Raw genomic sequence first — 21,038 nt, 5'->3', positions numbered from 1 at the left:
TTTTTTATGGGAGGTTTTCGGTTTTATGTCCGAGGCTTTTTAAAGCAAGACTAATTAGGGTTTTTTAGGTGGGGTTTTTTTCCCCCGCTTTTTTCTCCCCCTTTATTCGGTTGTGCAATAGCAGCAGCTGTTGTTTCTCATGCTGCGTTTGGTAGTCAAGCAAAAGCAGCGCCGTGCTGTTTACAATAACCACAGATGGGGACGAAATGAAAGGCTGTCGATACCAGAGGAGGGAGGACATGCCCTGGATCCGTGCATGTATTTTTTTCGTTCACTGCAAGGTATTGAATAGGTTTGACATTTCCCCAAAATGCATGGGTTTCAAGTTGCTGAGGCGAATTCACTGAACGCAAGTTTTAGAAGATAATGGGCACTTTATTCAGCGAGTGGGAACCTCGGGCTTCTGAAAAGAGATATTTCCACCAGGACGCAATTTCCATTCGGGGCTACAATGGAAGCCAGGGTTCGAGAGGGAAAACCTCAGAGGGGAGCAGAGCGGGGGGGGGGGGGGTGCTGCTAGGTAGGAGAAAACCCTTGGGAAATTTATTGAGAAACAACCACATGTGACTTGAATGACTACGGGAAGGGACTCTGATCTGAGGAGAGAGAGAGAAAGGAGGAGAATGCGAAGGGCGCTGCTGATACTCAACAGAAAACCCGGCCAAAGAGACCAGGGAGCAGACCGACAGGCGCTGGAGGCATGAAAACACAGACCTGGGCAGAGTCACTAACAGACAGGGGCGCGGAGACGAGAGCAAGGTGGGAGTGTCTCCATGCAAGGCTAGACTCCGGGGGGCTGCAGAGGGGCCCTCGGAGGGCGCTTTGCAAGGGGCAGGGGGCTCTATGCGCACTTGGACGTTTCAGGGGAACGGGGTTCGGTGCCCAGGGGACTTGCCACACACTGGACGCTCCCCAATCCTGGTAAAGGCACCTGCGCCTGCACCCCACACGTACCTGCGGGCAGCTGCTGATGGGGGCGCACTGCTTCTTGCGACACTCGGCCTTGCCTTTCACACACGCACAGATGGTGCAGTTCACGGAGGACCACATCTCTCCGTCCTGGGGGAGAGAGCACAGGGTTCCACCATCAGGGGGTGCTGTGGGGAGCTAGAGCAGCAGGCTGGACTCTGTCACGGGAAGCCTTTCTTAATGAGCGATGGATGCCATCATTAGATTACACAACTCTGAGGTATCTATTGCACCTACCTGGTTTAATGTAAGATCAGATTTAAGGGGTGTGTGCACGCGTGTGCGCCTATGTGTGTCCCTGTGTGTGCATGTGTGCGTGTGTCTCTGTGTGTGCATGCGTGTGTGTGTGTGTGTGTTCCTATCCAGGATATAAAAAGAATTCTTGGGCAGCTAAGTCCTATTTGCATCTTGCTCCTCCTGCACTAGGAGACAAACAGGAATTTCATACATGATATCATAACAAAGGTCTAATTTTTCCCATTTGATGAGACGGATATGTTCAAAGCTGAGCCAGGCACTAGCCATTAATTGACATGTCCGCCGGTGGTCAGTTTATTCCCAGATGGGACATGGTTCTGGACCACACTGGGCACAAACATGCCAAGGACAGAGGCTAATTCAAACGACTCACACTTCCCAGGCAGACACCTGGCCGGGAAGCCATCTGAAAGCGAGGGGTCTGTCCAAACGCTGGGAGCCACTCATGCGTGTCCCTGCCTGACAGGCGCTCTGCTCCCCACAAGCTGGGAAGCACTCGGGGACACATTTTTTCGCTGCTTGAGGAATGGCTTGGGCTCACTGGACTTACGACCCGCCATTGCCAAGGGCCCGGCCACAGGAACCCCCGTGCCTCCGGAGAACAGGCAGGGATGGGCACCCTTGCTTTTGGGAAAAGAGATTGCAGGCAATCAAGCTGGGCCTGAAAACAAACCAGGACTCCTTCCTGAGGGTCTCAGCAGCAAATGTTGTTAAAAACAGAGACACCAGCTCAGGTCTGCGAGGTCGACTGCACCTCTTCCTCTCGCTTCTCGCTCTTTGGAGCTGTTTCAAGAACTGCCTGCTCTCCAGTGCCTTTATTTTCGCGAGAGGAAGACCCGACTGAATCTGTCTTAAGGGCCTCTGACTACTGCAGACTCTGAGCGTGTTCCTGAGCCTCTGTTTCCAGGATGACCCGTCAGCGATTCCTGCCTCAGTTCACATAAAGGAACCTCGTCAGGAGGGGCCTGGAAAGCCCTTGGCACACAGCACCATCACGAGGAGGAGTCGGTTGCGTCGGGGGCTCCGGGGCGGGGTGACTGCATGCAGAGAGGACCCGAGAACTCTGGGCGCCGGGTGCCAGTACCACACGCATAAGACCCCTTCCCTCGGGCACGACAGGCCATATCTTCTTGATTCCCTAAGAACCAGGGCTCCCCTCCAATCCCGCAGTGTAACAGGAGGCCAGGCTCGGTGCAGCCTGCCAGAGGAGCTCCCCATCTGCTTGGTTCTGGGGGTCTCAGTTCTCAGGCGGATCACGAAAAGACCTTCGGGGACAGAGGGACTCCTCCACCCCTGGGGAACAAGGACAAGATGGGAAGGACTTTGAACAAAGTCAACCATCTTCATCCTGATATTTAAATGGCCGCTGCACAGCCCTGTGGGTGTGGCTCAGGGGTTGGAGCATCCTCTTGTACACCAGAAGGCTGTGGGCTCCATTCCCAGTCAGGGCACATGCCCAGGTTGGGGGTTCAATCCCCAGTAGGTATGGGAGGGATGGGAGGCAATCGATTAATGTTTTTCTCTCACATCAATGTTCTCTCTCTCTCTCTCTCTCTCTCTCACACACACACACACACACACACACACACACACACACACACGCGCACACACACATCAGTAAGCACACCCTTGGGGAGGATTAAAAATAAATAAATTAAGTAACTGGCCACTGCACAGCTTACTACTCGGCTGTCAGGAGACAGTGTAAAATACCTGCGATGGGGAGCACGTGGCCAGCAAACAGCCCGTTGGCTCGGCCGGGGCAGCGCTCTCTCACCTCTGCTCACTTGCGGTGCTGGCCACGTGCACTGTGAGCATCCTCACCTGACCATCTCCCGAAGGAGAAAATCTCTTTTTGAAAAGCAGCATCATAAAAACGTCCTGAACGTATCAAGCTGCAGACCATCAGGACCCGGGCGAGGGGCGCTGAGCCGCTCTGGCCAAGATGGTCGCGGGCATTCAAGGTCCCGTAACGGCACCACCAGGGGGGCAGTTTCAGCTCAACCCCAGCCACGGGCTGACCACATTGGGAAAAGGCAATGATGCTTTTATAAGTTTAAAATATCTTATAAAGCAAAAATATATATATTAAAAAAAAGCATTTTTCAAAGAAAAATTTGACCAAGAGAAACTTTTTCAAACACTTTTTTCTCTGTCTCTCTGTGTACTGGATTCTAAATATAGACACATATAAATATTATACTATAAATAAGTGCAGTTATAAACACACATACATGTATATATATACATACACATACCCACGCACAATATGGAAGACCCCAATGTGCATGTTGTCTGGAGCTTTTTACAATTCAGTGTATACAGTCATTTCCGTGAGCCTGGCTCATGACGTACCCGAAAAACCTTGTTGCCAAACTTGCACACTTTGGTGTCTTCCGGGGGCACGTGCAGGAGGCACTCCTCACAGCAGGCCTCCTCGCCCTTGTCGCAGCCACCGGCCCGGGAGCACTTCTTCTTACACACCACAGTGGAGTCCTGGGGGCCCAGAGGCAAGCTGGAGATTAAAACGATTCCCACCCGCACCAAACATCCTCCCTGGCCTGGCGTTAACTACCCACGACTCACTGCTTTCAAACACAGTCTGAAGATTCCGAATTTTAATTGACTGCAATCAATCTTTCATCCACTTCAAAATACTATTTGTTGATTAAATATCTGGACTATGAAAAGTGTCCCTACCTTCCGAGGGTTTATAATTTAATGCTCAAGGGACTAACGGTGCTGCTTTAGTCACCGTGTGGCAAGAAGGCCCAGTTCATGATGGGCCAGTCAGTTCCTGTCCTGTTCCTCTTTCCTTCTTCACTCACAGTGCCCTCTGGGGATCCTGCCTGGCTTTGTGCCACCTTCTAGGAATTCAGCGTAAAGGCGGGATAGCTCTGATCAAAGAGCAAAATGAACAGTTAAGGTTCCACCTCAAAATGAAATCTCTTAGTGTCTTCTGTGTTCGAACAGGAATGGAGGGAGCAATTCCAAAACTGGACCTGGGTTCCAGAGCTCTTCCATAAACTGCGCGACCTTCACCAGGCCACCGAACCTCGGAGGGTGACAAGCTGATATCAGGAACTTTAAGGGGCGTGGCCTGGTTTCTTAAGAAGTGGTATCCCATGAACTAAATGGCTTAGTGAACTGAGTCTACTGATTCATTCAACCACTCACGGAAGAGAGGTTCAGAGCAGCTTAAGAAAAGGAAACCTCCCTAGTTCCCCAGCCAACAAGACACAACTCCAACCGGAGCAGGTCGATGGCTGGAAGGACTGGAAGAGCCAAACATCCATGAAATTTAGTGGGAGACAGGGATGGAGAAGAGAAGTGTCCCTGGTAGATCAGCAATCCCCTCAGAGTGTTAAGGTGAGAATGAACAACGGCAGAGAAATGAGATGAAACCCCCCTCCAGGACACAGACCCCACTGGTAAGCTTTGAGCCAGGACGCATTTCTGAGCATTATATACATGCAGGCTGTATAAACCTACGTAACGTCCATAGATTCTGTGCTAATTATATAACTTCAAGAGGTACTTCTGGTACCATCTACTATAGTTTCACGGATTCATTATACAAGATTAATATGACACTGAAGTGATCCTTCAAAAAATGCCATCTGATATCCTTTATATCAGGGGTGAGGAAACTTTCTTCTGCCAACGGCCATTTAGATATTGATAACATCATTCTCGGGCCATACAAAATTATCAACTTAAAAATTAGTCAGCTATATTTGGTCAAACATTGAATTAACTCACCCCTAATGCCTTGGCAGGGCCAGACCACATGATTCCGCGGGCCTTACACAGCCCAGGGGTCGGATGTTCCCCACCCCTGCTCTAAGCGAAGAGAAAATCATACCGACTATCCTAAATGACTGCAGCCTGCTTATTCAGACATTCACTTTCCCAAAGATGACTGTGAACCGTGATAAAACAACCTCTTGAAGGAACAGTGTTGGTGACACTTCTTTTGAGTCCTGGGACATATTTCTTAGTCATCTCTCATGGAATCCATGAGACCCAAAGCACTGTGAGCAGAACTAATTCCCATTCAGGGGATTTCTGGCTTTCCTGCAATCAAGAGAATTGGGAATGACATGGGTTTTATCAAAAGCTCAGGATCCCCAAGAGCAGTGGTTCTCAACCTTCTGGCCCTTTAAATACAGTTCCTCATGTCGTGACTGAACCATAAAATTATTTTCGTTGCTACTTCATAACTATCATATTACTACTGTTATGAATCGTCATGTAAATATCTGATATGCGGGATGGTCTTAGGCGACCCCTGTGAAAGGGTCATTCGACTGCCAAGGGGGTCGCGACCCACAGCTTGAGAACTGCTGCCCAAGAGGAAGCTATAACCTGTGAAATTCCTGGAGAGGAAGAGAAGTCCTGAGGATGGAGGTCAGGCCAACAGCAGGAGTGGCCTTCTGTTTACCACAGGCTAATACAAGCCACGGAGAGAGGAGGGAGCCTCGGGAAAGTACCTCAGGCTTAGGAACGGATCGGGGCTCAGTGCCAGGGAGCACACAGGGCAGCCCTTACTCAGCCACCTCCCTGCAGCAGTGCTGCTACTGCTATGTCGCAAAGCCTGCCACGAGGAATCAGGGCCTTCTGAACCCTCATCATGGCTACTGACTCAGAGCTGGTATTGAGCAAACCTCCCCGCTGGCCCTCTCTTGCCCTTTAGCTATTAAAAACAAAACCACCGCCAACAGCACCACACGCAGGCTACACAGACGTGTGGGTTAACTCACTAATTAATGATCCTAAAGTCCTCCATATAAATGATTCTCTTCTTGGTTCCAAAAATAAATCGCCACATAAGCCCAGTCTAGAAATGTGTGGGGTGCGTATCCCTTTAAAACAGGGGAGTGGTAGAATTCCTTCTTTACCAGTCATTACGCTTCTGGCTGCCTTTTGAGAAAAGTGAGTGATGCCTCAAATGAGGAAGGACACGGTGAACAAAACATAAATACTCTCTTCCCAAACTCCCAGGCTGACCTTGTGATGGCTGCACTGAAAATCCATGCGGCTCGTTTCTCTCGGATGTGAGGCCACTGTGCCAGAGGTCCCACTGTGGATAAGCGGCTCCAGAGAGCGCTGCCGCGTGCATTTGTCTGAGTTTAGCAAGTGCCGCAGACAGCCCCTCAGAGTTTAGTGCTCACCACCAAACACTAACTTGCTGTTCTCGGGAAGATGACAGTGAATTGTAATTTGGGTCCTTGTGACCGTAAGTGTGATTTCACCCTAAACTGGCACCAATAATGCCTCCCTCTGAGAAACGGCACGTCGTGTTTGGCCACAATGTTAACACTAAAGCCCAAGATGCCCTGTTGTCGGACGGCAGCCCCTCGGAACCACCGTACCCGGCAGGTGCACGCCGTGCAGTCGTCGTACAGAAACGAGGATCCGTTGTCATACACATCACTGCGGAAGAGGCAGCTTCCAAACGGGAGGTCAAACACTTTCCTCTGGCCTGGAGGGAAGCAGCGGCAGAGTGTAAGCAAGGCAGCCAAGGACGCCCCCCTCGTCATCAGCAATTACAGCCCAGGCAGTTCAACACTCTCACAAGCCCAGGTCCAGCCGATGCACAAGAACAGAGCCATGGGTCAGATGCTCCCAGGGGATCCCCAGGAGTCATTAATTTAGAGAGTTTCTCTTACGAAGAGTTTGATTGCTCGCTGTAAGTTCAACAAATCTTTATTGAATATCCGTACAGTGAACCAAGAGGACTAAGACATAGACTTTCATTTGAATCTTAAATAGTCTGACCTCTAACTCAAGAGACTAAGGATCATATGGAGGAAGCTGGCATATGGATGACAAACGACCGCCAAACCACCTCATGCTCTAGAGCAGTGGTTCTCAACCTTCCCAATGCTGCGACCCTTTAATACAGTTCCTCATGTTGTGATGACCCCCAACCATAACATTATTTTCGTTGCTACTTCATAACTGTCATGTTGCCACTGTTATGAATCGTCATGTAAATATCTGATATGCAGGATGTATTTTCACTGTTACAAATTGAACATAATTAAAGCAAAGTGATTAATCACAAAAGCAATGTGTAATTATATATGTGTTTTCCGATGGTCTTAGGCGACCCCTGTGAAAGGGTCATTCTACCCCCAAAGGGGTTGCAACCCACAGGTTGGCGACCCACAGGTTGAGAACCGCTGCTCTAGAGCCTCCATCATGGACTGTCTCCTTCCAGGTGGCGATGTGCTTGCTGCCTCCGTGCCACCAGGACAGTCAGGCTGCAGCAGCTTCAAGCATAAGCTTAGGCATCACAGAGAATCGTGTTCAGGTCACCCCCTGGCTGCGCCACCTTCCAGAAACCTTCCCTCTCAGGACAATAAAACTAATCGTCGCACCTAGAGCACACATTCGAATGATGTCTTGTATTTGGCTCCTACATAGCACAGCTTCTTAAGATTCTTTTTTATGGAATCTATTGAGGTGACCTGGTTAACAAAATTACACAGGTTTCAGGTGCACAGGAGATTCTTAAGATTACATGGAAGAAGCATATAAACTATTTCTCATGGTGCCTAGTACATAGGAAATGTGCAATGACAGCGAGCTAGTGCTTTCTTTTTTGGCTATTACCCATGCTTTCCTTCCAAACCTCTTGTTTTGGCATGTTATTTTTTCCCTCTGAAAGTACCAGGAGTCTGTATTCCTCCGTTTATTTCACATGCCTTTAGGATGTGTTCCGACTCATCAGATGCCCGGTTATAGGTTAGGGTGTTCAATACTGTTCTCCCACAAGAGGGCATTGCCCCAGACTGTCTGGTGCACCAGGTCACAGATGCAGGGAGGCCAAGAGAGAAGAAACCTCCACGGAGGCCTGGGAAAAGAGACACCCTCCCCCACCCTGCACCTCGTGCCCACCCGATGCTCCTTTAATTAGAAAGGTTGCTATGAAGACAGGACACCTTGAGGACCCAGCACAGCCATGAGGATGAACACGCTCAGTGGAACCCAGTGAGAATATATTACAATGTTCTTTGACCTTAGAACTGTCACTCACCCAAACATTTGGGGCAGCACTGTCCCGGGGGAACGTGGCTAAGGTGTTGAGGACAGGAGAGAATGGGACAGACCTCGCGCACGCACTGTGTCCTGCCACCCTGAGGAAGAGAGAGAAGCACATTTAGCACAGTCAGTGAATGCAGATCCGATGACCAAGGTTTCTGGACCAAACCAGGGCCTTCCCTGATATTAAGTCCCGGGTGACTGCTGGGACCCACGTAACTTCTCCCAAGCCTCCTCCTCCCTTCCCTGTAGACCACAGGAACTGCACCAGCAAAAAGCCTGCCCTCCGAGAGGCGGTGAGGGCATCACTCTCACCCTGGCCAGGCCTCTATCTGTCCTCCTGAGGACCAGCCAATGTCTCGATGCCTGAGATTTGGGGCTTTTGGGGCTAAAACTGGAAACTGTCAGGCAAACCAGGATGAGTTGGCCTAGCTCCCCCACCCCAAGCAAGCCAAGTAACCCCCTCTTCCAGACCACATCGCTCTGCACACCTTCCTCCAGGAAGGCGCCCCAGCCTGCCACAGCTTACGGGTGTTGCTGGGATGGCTCAGTGGGGCTGGGATCAGGGGAGGCGGCCAATCTGCTCAGATTGGGTGCACTGTAAGTCGGTAGTCAGACAAACTATCGCACTGAATTTACCAAGCTAACCCAACCTGTCAATTACCTGGGTAGAAGGTATATGATACTGAGAAGGCTGGCAGAGCTTCCGGGGAGAAGTCTGGAGCCTACAGATACTGTCCCTGCCCCCCATTCTCAACCCTCCAGCCTCTGTGACTGCTGACGCCCACTCCTTCCTCCTAGAAGGCGCACACACAGTATGCCCACTCCCTTCTCTCGCCCTCAGAGAGGCACCTGTTTTTCAAACTTGTAAGTGAATCTTCAGAAAGCCAGGACTGGGGAAAAACAAGATGAAACCCAACAAAAACACCAGCTTTTCAGTCAACTTACATCCAACACCTCTGCAAGGCTCATGGGAAAACTACCCTGTGCAAAATGAATTTGCTAACAAATTTGTGAATAATTTTCAACAGTTGGCTTCTCTGGGATTTGAGATAGAAACCAAATTAAGAGCCGCAGGCACCCGTTGTCTCAGGCTGATAACTTATATCTCAAGAGGCCTCGGGAAAGGAGGGCCTGGCCTCCCAGAGCCCGGGCCTGGCGGGAAAAGACCCCCCTCGCATTTCCTCAGTCCCCAGCACCTTCTGCAGGGACTCCGCGTAGCCGCCTAGCCGCCTGGGTCACAGCCATCCCCTCCCAGCACACTGCCGTCTCCTGTTGTTGCTGCCTTCTCTTCCTGTTCCTGCCATTTGTATTATTATAGTTTATTTTTTGGTGGGGATGGGTGAAAAGGGTAGGGCACATGATGTCTTTTTAAATATTTATGATTTTTAAACCACTTTACTGTTGGATCCTTCCCCAAACCAATAAAGAACATGTGAAAATACCACAAAGAGCTCTTCTGTTGCTTTTCCATTATTTTCAGATCAGCAAGAATCACTAAAAAGCTCCTAAGAATCCTGGCTGTTCCAGGGGCAGCTCCTCCCTGGACTCTGCAGAACCCGAAAGGCTGGCCCCCGCAGAACCGGAAAGGCTGGCCCCTCACCGGACTTCAGGGATGCGGACTTCGAGGAGAGGCCAGACGCTGAGGTCGGCCCCAGCTTATCCCTAAGCCACAAATGTCGGATGGAGAGGGAGGACACCGGCTGCCCTTAGCTTTTCATTTCCAAGAAATCTATCTGCAAATCACTCCCTAAAATGTGGGAGCCCTGGCCGCACGGGGCGAGCTGTGTGCGGGCTTCTCTCGGGAGCACAGAAAACGGATTCTTCTCGGGGACACTCTCTGTTCTTGTTGGATCAGCATCTATTTCTCAGACATGTTTTAAAATTACAATTTTTTAAATGTTGCATAATTGCACAGGAGTGAACTTGTCCAACACTTTGGAAAGCTGGCAAAAGATTCTGTGGACGCCAGTAATTTTCCTTACAATGAGGTCAGAGAGCGCATTTTGCATACATAATGCAGCTGCAGAGTGTGTCTCCCCAGAGTCCCCTAAAGTAACTTGAACTCCAATGGGGGTTTGCTGGTTTGGTCGAGTTTTATTTGGTTTGGGTTGCAGCTTGTGGCACAGTCCCAGTCCCCAGGCTGCCTGCCCAGGGATGCCTCCACAGAGCCCCAGGCCGGTTGGCTCACAAGCTGCGTCTATGATTTCAGCTCCACAGGGACTCTGGTTAAACTTTAAGCTGCGGCTGTGCTGTAAACTAAAAATGTTAAAGTAGCAGAAGTAAACATTCCTGTTTCTAAAAATGTACGAATCCCCACGGTACCTGCACACACTCGGGCTCTATCGGATGATGGCCATCGCCTTCTAATTGGCGTCCCTGCCTCAACTCTCTTCCCCTAATTGATCCTGGAAGGTTCCATATGGTCAGGACTCCTTTCCAGCATCCATCCATCATTTCGTTATTTGATCAAATATTGGAGGCGAGGCCTCGCATATGCTGGGGATAGAGCAGTGAATGTAACATCCATAAATCACTCTTCTGATGGAGCTTGCAGCACCACTGAGCATGCCCCCATGCTAAGGTAGAGGATGAATTACCACTGCATTCAGGATCAAGTTCAACCCACCGAGGCAAGAAGTCACTCGCTGACATTTGTTTCTTTTTCCTTCCAACACAGAGGCACTACATTTCCCAGACTCACTTGCAGTTAGGTGTGGCCATATGATTCAGTTCCAACCAACAGGAGGTGAATGGAAATAATATACCACAAAAGTCTTTGATACAATCAGAGAGAAAGGGTGTTGAGGGAAGATAGGAGAGGGTGAAGGGAAGATAAATGATGATGGAAGAACACTTGGCATGGGGTGAACATACAATACATAGATGATGTATTATAGAATTGTACACCTATATAATTTTATTAACCAATATCACCCCAATAAGTTCAAAATAATAAAATTTTAAAAATCACAATGCTCTCTCTATTCTCTCTCTTCTGGATGGATAACAGGCTGAATGGAGGGCACATCAAGAACTTTGCAAGAAATGGAAAAAGCCTGCTTGCTTCCTCAGTCACCATATGGAAATCTACCCACTGTTCAATGAGCAAGAAAACAAACAAAATGCTGCATGAAAACCCTCGGACACATTAGTTCTCTTACCACTGTTAGCCTACTTTGTCAAGATACCATAATCTTCTTTCCAATCTTCTTCCCTCCCAACTCCAACCTACAGAGAAGGTCCAGGGTACCTCATTTCTTTCTTCATTGCCTTAAGCACGTCTTACAACTTCTGCCTGTTAAACATACCTCTTCCCCTCTCCCCCCCCATCATTGACCCCTATGGAAATCCCGCTTCATTCCAGGTCTACCTCAAGCCTCTTCTCATCTATGAAGCCTTCTAAATCTGTTTGTGTCAGGGTAACCTCTTCCATCTTCTCAAATCTCTTCTTTTCTCATCTATTCTCCTGTATTTTTGACACAGGCAAGACGACACTGGTTTTGCCTTCAAACTAGATTATTGTTGGGGCAGGAATCAGTCCTTAGAGCCCAACATCCTTCATAAAAGTGACAGGCTCAAGGAATATTTCAGTAAAAGTTTGTTGCATGAAGGACAAAGCCACCACTCTGCTGAGCTCTAGAACTGGCTGAATTCTTCAGACGTCTTTAACCACAGGATGCTGATGAGAAGGCACAGTTGAGGGCTGTCTGTATCCACTGACGTTTGTATGTCCTTGACTTTTGCGCATTTTAGGTAATAATCAAATATTTGTTGGTGCTGAGACTTCAAAAACCAACAGTCAACCTCAACTTGGAAAGCTGGTAGGATTCCTAGGATCCTATGTATTTTGTTAAACGTTTGAAATTTACTAGATTGTTAAAATACATAGAGACTACTGACTACAGCCGGCCCTTGAACAACTCAGGGGTGAGAGGTGTCACCCTCCCATAAAGTTGAACATCTTCATGTAACTACTATATTCTCACCTGGTCAACAAAGAAAGGAATGCCAGGACCTTCCCCAGCACTGATGAGTCATGGCATTCACCATCTGTCTTTTTTTGGAAGGGCAAGTGTGTTCTTTAGAGGTGGCCATTTGTTCTAATTGCGTATCTGAATGCTTCTCCAAGAGTAGCTGTTTTTAAAAGACTTGAAACATGTCCCCGGTCTCTTGTCTGCCCCCTGACTTTTGTTTTAGCTGATTCAGTCAAGAACACAATGCTTTGTGTCAAAGTTTACCCTAGAGTAGCAGTTGTTGCATAATAAAACTCTATCTTCCTGAACAGAGCGATGAGTGCAGGATGATAAAACCATAGCCATGTGCAGGCAGGATGCCTCCCCCATCCCTGAGGACCACTGAGAAGTGGGGGCTGGAAACCGTCCTGCGGCCTGGAACCCATCCCTGGACCAGGACGCAGAGCCCAGCTCTCTAACGGGAGGCGAGAAGCGGAGCAGTGCGTTTCTAACCAGTTACAGCCAATCAGCTGCACTTGGGCACACTCTGCAATGGTTGTTTTGTCCAGTGTTCAATTCTTTCAAGAGAATGGAGTTCTCACTCAATCCAGATGAAGGTGGGAACAAGGGGACAGGAACACGGGAGCGGCTGGTGTAGGGGAGAAAAACATCGTGAGTGACACAGAATACTTATGTCATAACAAACAGTGGTGCAAAGCTGATTTTGAGCAGAGCACCCACTCTGAGTTACAAATTGGGTCAAAAAACTTCACACATGAGTCCTGGCCCATTTGTCTCAGTGGCTAGAGCAGGGGTGGGCAAACTTTTTGACTCGAGGGCCACAATGGGTTCTTAAACTGGACCGGAGGGCCGGAACAAAAGCATGGATAGAGTGTTTGTGTGAACTAATATAAATTCAAAGTAAACATCATTACATAAAAGGGTACGGTCTTTTTTTTTTTTTTTTAGTTTTATTCATTTCAAACGGGCCGGATCCGGCCCGCGGGCCATAGTTTGCCCACGGCTGGGCTAGAGCATTGGCCTATGGACTGAAGGGTCCTGGATTCCATTGCAGTCAAGAGCATGTACCTCAGTTGCAGACTCGATCCCCAGGCCCAGTCAGGGCACGCGTGGGAGGCAGCCAAGCAATGAATCTCACATCGATGTTTCTCTCTGTCTCCCTCCCTTCTATTCTCTCTGAAAATCAATGGAAAAATATCCTCGGGTGAGGATTAACAAAACAACTTCACACGTGAAAAACCAACTGTCCTTGGCCCTACCTCACTTTGACCTGGATATTTCTTGTGGTAAAGTTTCAGAGCCTGGCAGTTACTTCCAGGGGTAAAGCTCTTGGTGCTTGGCTTTCCCTGTTCTTGGCCAGTGCAGGCAGGAAGTCAAGCAGAGAGGGGCAGCAGGTGAGCTGTCCAACTAAAAGAACAGAAGTAGAGTGGAAAGGGGAGAGAGGACACCCAAACTTTGGTGGGTAATGAGCCTACTTAGAGAGAAAGGTACACACACACACACACGCACACACACACACACACTCTACACTGGCATACAGGCATATACCACTGTGGTATAATAATTTAGGTGTGCGCTTGTGAGAACCATTAGACTAGGGTTTTTAGAGGTTCATACCATTGACATTTTGGGTGAGATCAGTGTTCTCTGGGGTCTGTGCTATGCTTTGTGGGGTGTTTAGTAGATACCTCCATCCGCTAGATGCCAGTATCACCCTTCATCCCCTGGTTGTAACAAACAGAAATGTCTCGACTTTGCCAAGTGTCCCCAGGGAACAAAATCACTCCCAGTGGACAACAATAGCACTAGATCAAAGTTTCCCCAACCACAGTCCAGGCATCTGCATCTTTAATAACCTGCCCTGGTGATTTAGATGTTGCTGCCTGAGGCACCGGATTTTGCAAAATGTAAAATAAAACCCAACTTCGATTTTACACTGAGTCAAGGACATGTGGGGAAAGCTTGGCCAAGATAACCTATTTTGTCCCATAAAGTTTAAGCAAACAATACCTGTGGGAAGTACCCTCTGGGCTGACAAAAATAAAAACCCTTTTGTCCTTCACTGCCTATTCAGAGAACCATGACCTCCTGCTCTGTCTTGGGAATCAAACCGTAAGCAAATCCCTTTTCTTTTTCCCATCAATTAATGGGTCTAAGTCCAAGTGTGCTGTTGTTAATGTCACTGTGTTGGATTCCTATGGCCGCTGCAACAAACTGCCACACCGCCTCAGTGGCTTGAAACCACACACATTTATTATCTTCCAGTTCTTGGAGGTCAGAGTCTGAAATCAATCACTGAGCTAAAATCAAAGTGTCAGCAGGGCTGCCCGCATTCCTTCTGAGACTCCAGGGAAGATCCATTGCCTGGCCCTTTCCAGCTTCTGCAGGCTGCCTGCATTCCTTGGCTCATGGCCTCCTCTCTCCATCATCAAAGCCATCAGTGTAGCATCTTCAAATTTCTCTCTGCTCTGATTCTGGCCCTCTGCTTCTGTCATCACATTTCCTGTGATCGTGGCCCGCCTGCCTCCCTCTTATAAGGACTTTTGTACCAGATCCCATCCAAATATCCCAGGGTAATCTCCCATCTCAAAAGCCGCCACTTAATCACATCTGCAAAGTCCCTTTTGCCATATAAAGTAAGAGTCGCAGATTTGGGGGATTAGGACAGGGACATCTCATGAGTCGAGGGGTACATTATTCTGCCTAGCACAATTATTAATCAAGAAATGACGCCCTAACCTGTTTGGCTCAGTGGATAGAGCGTTGGACTGCGGACTGAAGGGTCCCAGGTTCGATTCCGGTCAAGGGCATGTACCTTGGTTGCGGGCACATTCCCAGTAAGGGGGTGTGCAGGAGGCAGCTGGTCGATGTTTCTCTCTCATCGATGTTTCTAACTCTCTATCCCTCTCCCTTCCTCCCTGTAAAAAATCAATAAAATATATTTTTAAAAAAAAGAAAAGAAAAGAAATGACATATAATTTCACTGTGCAGGCCCAGGTGTAATAGTTCAGGCCTGAAGTCACTACAACACACCAATATAACCTGTTCCATCCACCTTCCCCTTACTGAAAAGGCTTGGTTTTCTTATGTTTTTCAGAAAGAAAAGATACTCAAGAATCTCAATTTCAACCCTGGTTGCATGGCTGCTGAGCTGAACAAGTTGTTTGTTCTTCTCCTTATGTGCGTGCCTAGTTATTTCATCCTAAATTTAGAAGGTGACATTGCAAGCAGACCATCTGAATTTCTCACCTTATTCTCTCCTTGTCAGGGGCAAAATCCCACATGCTGATGGGCAGCTTTAGGAACAATTTCAGGGGGTTAATAAAGTAGGAAAATCTCCCAGGTTGCCCACAGGCTTCCTTAAGGCCGCAATGCCAGCCCTGTTGGTGAGCAGTAAACCCCCTAAGTTGAAGTTCCCACCAAGCTGTATGACTTGGCCAGTCATCGTCTGGCCCCCGCCAACCAGCCCTGTCGGGACTGCAGTGTGTTCTGAGGGCCAGAGAGATGAGTCCCAGAGAGGTCGACTGTGCTCATCCTGTTGAAAGACACTTGCAGAAACTATAGGAAAGTGCCTGTGTGGCCTCCACAGGGGTCTGCAGGCACCACAGTGAGGCCTTTCCCTGCTGACAGCACAGCTCCAGGCCGGCTTTCGCCCACCTGAGTGAGCAGGCAGGCCTGGCTGTGCAGACTGCACGTGCACAGAGGTAGAGCCAGAGCTCATAATTCCCCTGAAATAAACATCAGACCCCCCCGATTAACAGGTGGTATGCATGCGTTCACTGTTGTATGTTAAGCCTCATATTTAAAGGTGAAGTGTGTCTTCTTTGAGTCCTTGCTCTTAGCTCTTTCCTGTCACTTAGCTGAATGGCAGGTTTTTGTGTTTGTTTTCTTAATGTTTTTGCTTTAAAAAATAAAATTTAGAAACTTTTCCTCTTCCCCAAACCCAGGGTTCCACACAGTCAGACACACACATCACTGACAAGACTGGGGTACCGTTTGCAGCAAATTCCAACTAGTTCTGGGTTTCCACAAATATTTTACTCCTTTCTTTTCTATTTCAGAAGCAGGAGGAGACGGCCATCCTATGGGACCACGCTCAGATGAGACGGCTGAGCAAACACCCTGGGAAGGGCGGGGCGAGGAAAGCCCCAGCCATCAGGATGCATTTGGCAGCCCTGGTTTGTTTGGTGTCTGCAGGCCTGTGCAGAGGGACAGCTGAGCATAAGCCATCTGCCCTGAGGAACGTAATGCCTCGTTCCCGGGTTCCCAGAGCAGAGAGGTAGGGCTTGCTGACGGGACCCTGAGAGTCTGGCCCGGCCACGCCAGCGAGCACGGGTGTTCCCTCTCTGAAACGATCGATAAATAAACAAATAAATCTACAAGAGAACTCCCTCCCAATAGTGCACATTCCCGGAGACCACCCGGGTAGGACGTTTCTCAACTGCCACCCGAGAGAAAGAGCCAAGGAAAGGAAACGAGCCCCATTCCTCCTCTTGCCGTTTGCATCCGAGTTCACCCTTTCATCATCATGTGAGGAGTCGGGGCTGCTGCAAGCCCACCGCTGCACATCAAACGCTCTATCCGCAGGCTGGCCCGCTGCCAGGGAGATGAAAGGAACAATCGTTCAGAACTCACACCTTCCATGAGTTATGAGCCAGTCCTGAGAGGAAGGAAATAACACCCTTGTGCGGGAGAAGGGGCGCTGCTCACGTTCGCCAGGCGGGCCACACCGCAGACGCGCTGGACGTGCGGGAAGGACGAAGGCACGCAAAGACCTCGGAGGGGGCAAGAGTCCCTGGAAATACTGCCCCGCAGAGAGAGACACACGGGCATCGGTGGTGAACTGCTTCTCTAGAATCTTCTTGTTGACCATTCAGTTTCGGCTACCAAAACTAATGTACGCAGACCACGTGCTCTGCGCGTTGCTTCATCTGTTTCCTTACTGTTCCATCTGGACTTATCACTGCCCCGAGCTAGGCTGAGCGTTCACGCAGGGCAGGAGCCCGTTCATATTTCTTCTGTCGTCCTCAAGTGCCTTCCTAGCTCCACGGCAAGACAACGTAACATCAGACCTGCTTGGTTTTTCAGTTCAACGCCTACCTGTGGGGTTGTCAGTTAAAGCTGAAAATAACTCAGAAGTGTGCATGCTCCAGGGAGGTTTCCTGAGGCACCAAAATATCTGTTGTCTTGAAATGAACTAGTCTTCATTCAGATATGCCCGGCCCTGGCCCGTGTGGCTCCATTGGTTGAGTGTCACCCATGCACTGAAAAGGTGACTGGTTCAATTCCCAGTCAGGGCGCATGCCCAGGTTGCAGGTTTGATCCCCAGTAGGGGGCGTGTGGGAGGCAACTGATGGATGTTTCCCTCTCACATCAATGATTCTCTCTCTCCCTCTCCTTCTCCCTCTCCCTTCCTCTCTCTATAAAAATCAATAAAACATATTTAAAAAACAACGTATGTCTGGATTCCCTCAGCGTATTGACAAAATTATACTTAGAAGTTTTTGAACTATTCCCTAATACAGTACGCCTGAACACACTCCTGAAAAATAAAATTACATTTAAAGTCTATTTTAATGTCCAAATAGCAGTGGACTAGTCACAGCATTTTGGCTTTGACTATTGAACACATTTGTGAGTTTCTATGTGTTAGACACTGTGGTCTTACAAAGAGAACTTTTTCAAAATCTCCACTCAGTGTAATTACTATGTACACTTCTCTATTTTGTATCAGGTGCCAATTGCCTAAGACTCTGAAAAATACTAAACCGTTATAAGTAAAGTGTCATGGGGCCCCATAAACACTCTGGCCTCCATCAAGGGACACGGTCCAGGTTGACTAGAGGTTTCTGGCACTATTCATTCAAACTGGTAATACCCCTGGGTATTGGTCTTGTCAACCAATTCGAAGTTTATGTTCTGAGATAATCAGGCTGCAACCCAATCTTGGCAAGCTCTTGGGATGATTGCGATCGAGGCCAACTATGATCAAAGGAAAAGAAGCGTCCAGGCTGTTGGAAACAGCTGTGGTGGGGGGTCCCGGTTTGAGCCAATGCTAGTGTTCTGACATGTCTGGGCAAGTCCAGTGAAAGGGAGAGGTTCACTCGTTTGGCTTCTCATGAGAAAGAGAGAGAAAAAAATCCATCCTGAGGGAGGGAGAGAGGCAGCACCACAGAATCACCAGTCACTGAGTCGACAGACAGGGGGGAGGTGGTATCTGAATGTATCTTGGCATCTGCCACTCAACTCATCCCAAATCCAGCACCATGGATGCCCGCGTTGGTCCAAGGGGAGGAAGATGCTGAAAGCAAAGGCTGAAAGGACTGCGGCACTAAACCCCTGTGAAATATTCCCGGACAGGCCCCATGAATTTGGGATTCCTATAATTGAGTAAAACATACACAGAGGAAAGAGATGTTGGTCCTTCCCACTTCCCCTCCACACATGCTCGGTCCTCAGAGGCCGCCAGGACACAAGTGGTAATGTACAATCCAAGCGCGTGGCAGCAGCAGCCACGCCAGGCTGAGAACCCAAGTGTCAGCCAAGTGGTGGCAGTGCAAGGCAACATCAGCAGACACAGCAGCAGGGGACTCATCCAGCCCAGAGAGTGGCATCTCCTCTCTCACGAGCACTGACTTCAGGAAGCCTGGCCTCAGTGTCCAGCACAGGGCAGCATAAGATAGCACCTACGGACAAGGCCCAGGTGTATCCTCTGACAACTGTATTTACATATTTGGCCAGATAGATAGAGAAAGTGTTCGGTTTCTGATAGAAATAGTGAGTTCTATAAATTGAGCTTCTCCTGGAATCATATCAGGTCAGGTTCAGAAGCGTCTTGTAATCGTGGCCAGAACATGCTGTGGAGAGACCAAAAGGGAGGAGGTAGCTCAGTGAGGTAGCAGCTGGATAGGAAGCTTGCTCAGACACGTACAAGGTCTGAGTGGACAAGAGCTCTGTAACTGTGACAACTTGCTGAGCAACCCCGGAGTTTTTTCAAAAAAGATGCAGAGCCATAGCATGAAGTCAACCTTGTTAAAGGAATGGGGAAAAGTTCTACCTGAACAACACAATGAGCACCTTCTACGAGAGGACGATACGGAAAGGCCGGAAGCCCGGAACGCGTTGTTGTAGGCCATCACTAGGACAGAAGTTCAAGTGCATGAGAGAACTACCCTGAAGGCCTCAACACAAACCAGGGCCGTCCCCAGGCTTCCTAGGAATTGATGGAAGGAGAGTGAAAGGACACCTGGGGTTGGAAAGACCAACCCTCGTAGAACAGTTAGGACTTCCATGGTCAGTGGACCAAAACCAGCAGCACTCAGAACATGCCCAGAGGCTCTCTTCAAAGACCAGAGTTGAACGGGAGTGTTTGCGGGGCGAATGTCCAGAACTCAGGGAGGCAGTGGTTCAAAATCATCCACCGTTTTATTACACCAGGCCAACCGGAGGATGGTGACAACGTCTTGAAGACAGGCAGGTTAACTGAAAGTTTACATACTAAAGGCAGAACACCCAACCCTTTTATGACCAAGAAATCCAGAAAAATCACTTTTTAAATTCATCTGTGTTATTTATAAAGAGCCTTATCAACAGGTTGGTTGCTGAGGTCAGAGAACTGATGTCATCAAGTAACTCAAAGTATATGACCAACTGCTGAGCAGAACAATGCTACTTCTGATTGGTTGACTACACTGGTGATCTGAAGAATGTCTGGCATATCCATGAGTGTGGAGATGGTGAATATTGCCCTTGCAGTGAAGTATTTCCCTTAAATTTTAGATGTGACATAAATTTTTTATATTTTCTCTGGGGAGCTCTCTCATAAGGTCTATTCAGAGACTGTGAGTGAGACTCCAAAACAAAATGTCTCCATCTCCCCTCAAGTAAAACACTAAGGTGGAAAATACACTTACTTATGTTCTAGATTTTACTTACAATACAGTGTGGACAATTCTGTGTAATTACTGTTTTGTGGTTTTGTTCTGGAAAGGTGTTTCCAGTGGTCTGGGACCAGGAGTATGACCCACTGAGTCTTTGAACAGGTGTGGCCTGAGAGCCCATTAGGCTCAGGTCTTGCTCCCTTTTTTACAAACTCCTCCCCCAGCAGATCCACTTTGAAATCACAAGTGGCCCATTCCCTTGGACCAATTCTCCCTGGAAAACTGTTGCTCTCTTTTCAATTGTAATAAAACATGCCTTGGTGGGGAACCTGGGCAACCACACAGGGATAAGGATTCACAATCCATAATTCTCACAAGGTCTCATGGGTTCCAATTTAAAAAGCCGTTTGATTCCCAGTCAGGGCACATGCCAGGGTTGCAGGCTTGATCCCCAGTAGGGGGTGTGCAGGAGGCAGCCGATCAGTGATTCTCTCTCATCATTGATGTTTCTCTCTCTCTTTCTCCCTCTCTGAAATAAAAATAAAAATTTAAAAAAAAAAAAACATAAGAGTTCGTAGAACTTGGAAATGACCAGAGGAGTACTAGCACCAAAATTGTTCATAGCAAAAATTTTAAATGATTCTGTTCTCAAACATTCCCAGGTCCACGGGGTCCATGGGATATACCAGTAGGAGAAGCTCGGTATTACACGTGCCCTAATGTGACGGGCTAAGGGCTGCACATCTTTGCAAAAAGGCCATGTCCTTCAGCTAATATTTATACGTGAGGTCTTTGCATTGAAATATTCTCAAAAGTGCAAATCTGATCCATTCTTAGAGTTGCAGAAAAAACATCCATGAATGTGGCAATGATACCAAACTCCAGAAACTGGATGATGAATCGA

General features: G+C 48.4%; 1 protein-coding gene across 4 annotated transcripts in view; it reads right to left on the bottom strand.

Annotated features, from left to right (window-relative positions):
* The window catches only part of BMPER (BMP binding endothelial regulator), a 203,919-nt gene that overhangs the window by 86,147 nt on the left and 96,734 nt on the right, over positions 1 to 21,038 (bottom strand). For all 4 annotated transcript variants that reach the window (XM_059655834.1, XM_059655835.1, XM_059655832.1 and 1 more), the window contains exons 7-10: positions 8,273 to 8,372; positions 6,603 to 6,712; positions 3,583 to 3,723; positions 955 to 1,059 (exon numbers count right to left, since the gene is read on the bottom strand). In XM_059655834.1, the coding sequence (XP_059511817.1) occupies positions 955 to 1,059; positions 3,583 to 3,723; positions 6,603 to 6,712; positions 8,273 to 8,372 (456 nt within the window). The remainder of the gene's footprint in view (positions 1 to 954; positions 1,060 to 3,582; positions 3,724 to 6,602; positions 6,713 to 8,272; positions 8,373 to 21,038) is intronic.

The sequence above is a fragment of the Myotis daubentonii genome, chromosome 10, assembly GCF_963259705.1.
Source record: "Myotis daubentonii chromosome 10, mMyoDau2.1, whole genome shotgun sequence".
Taxonomy (NCBI): domain Eukaryota; kingdom Metazoa; phylum Chordata; class Mammalia; order Chiroptera; family Vespertilionidae; genus Myotis; species Myotis daubentonii.
The sequence above is the reverse complement of the archived record's forward strand: the minus strand, read 5'-3'. Positions and strand labels throughout refer to the sequence as shown.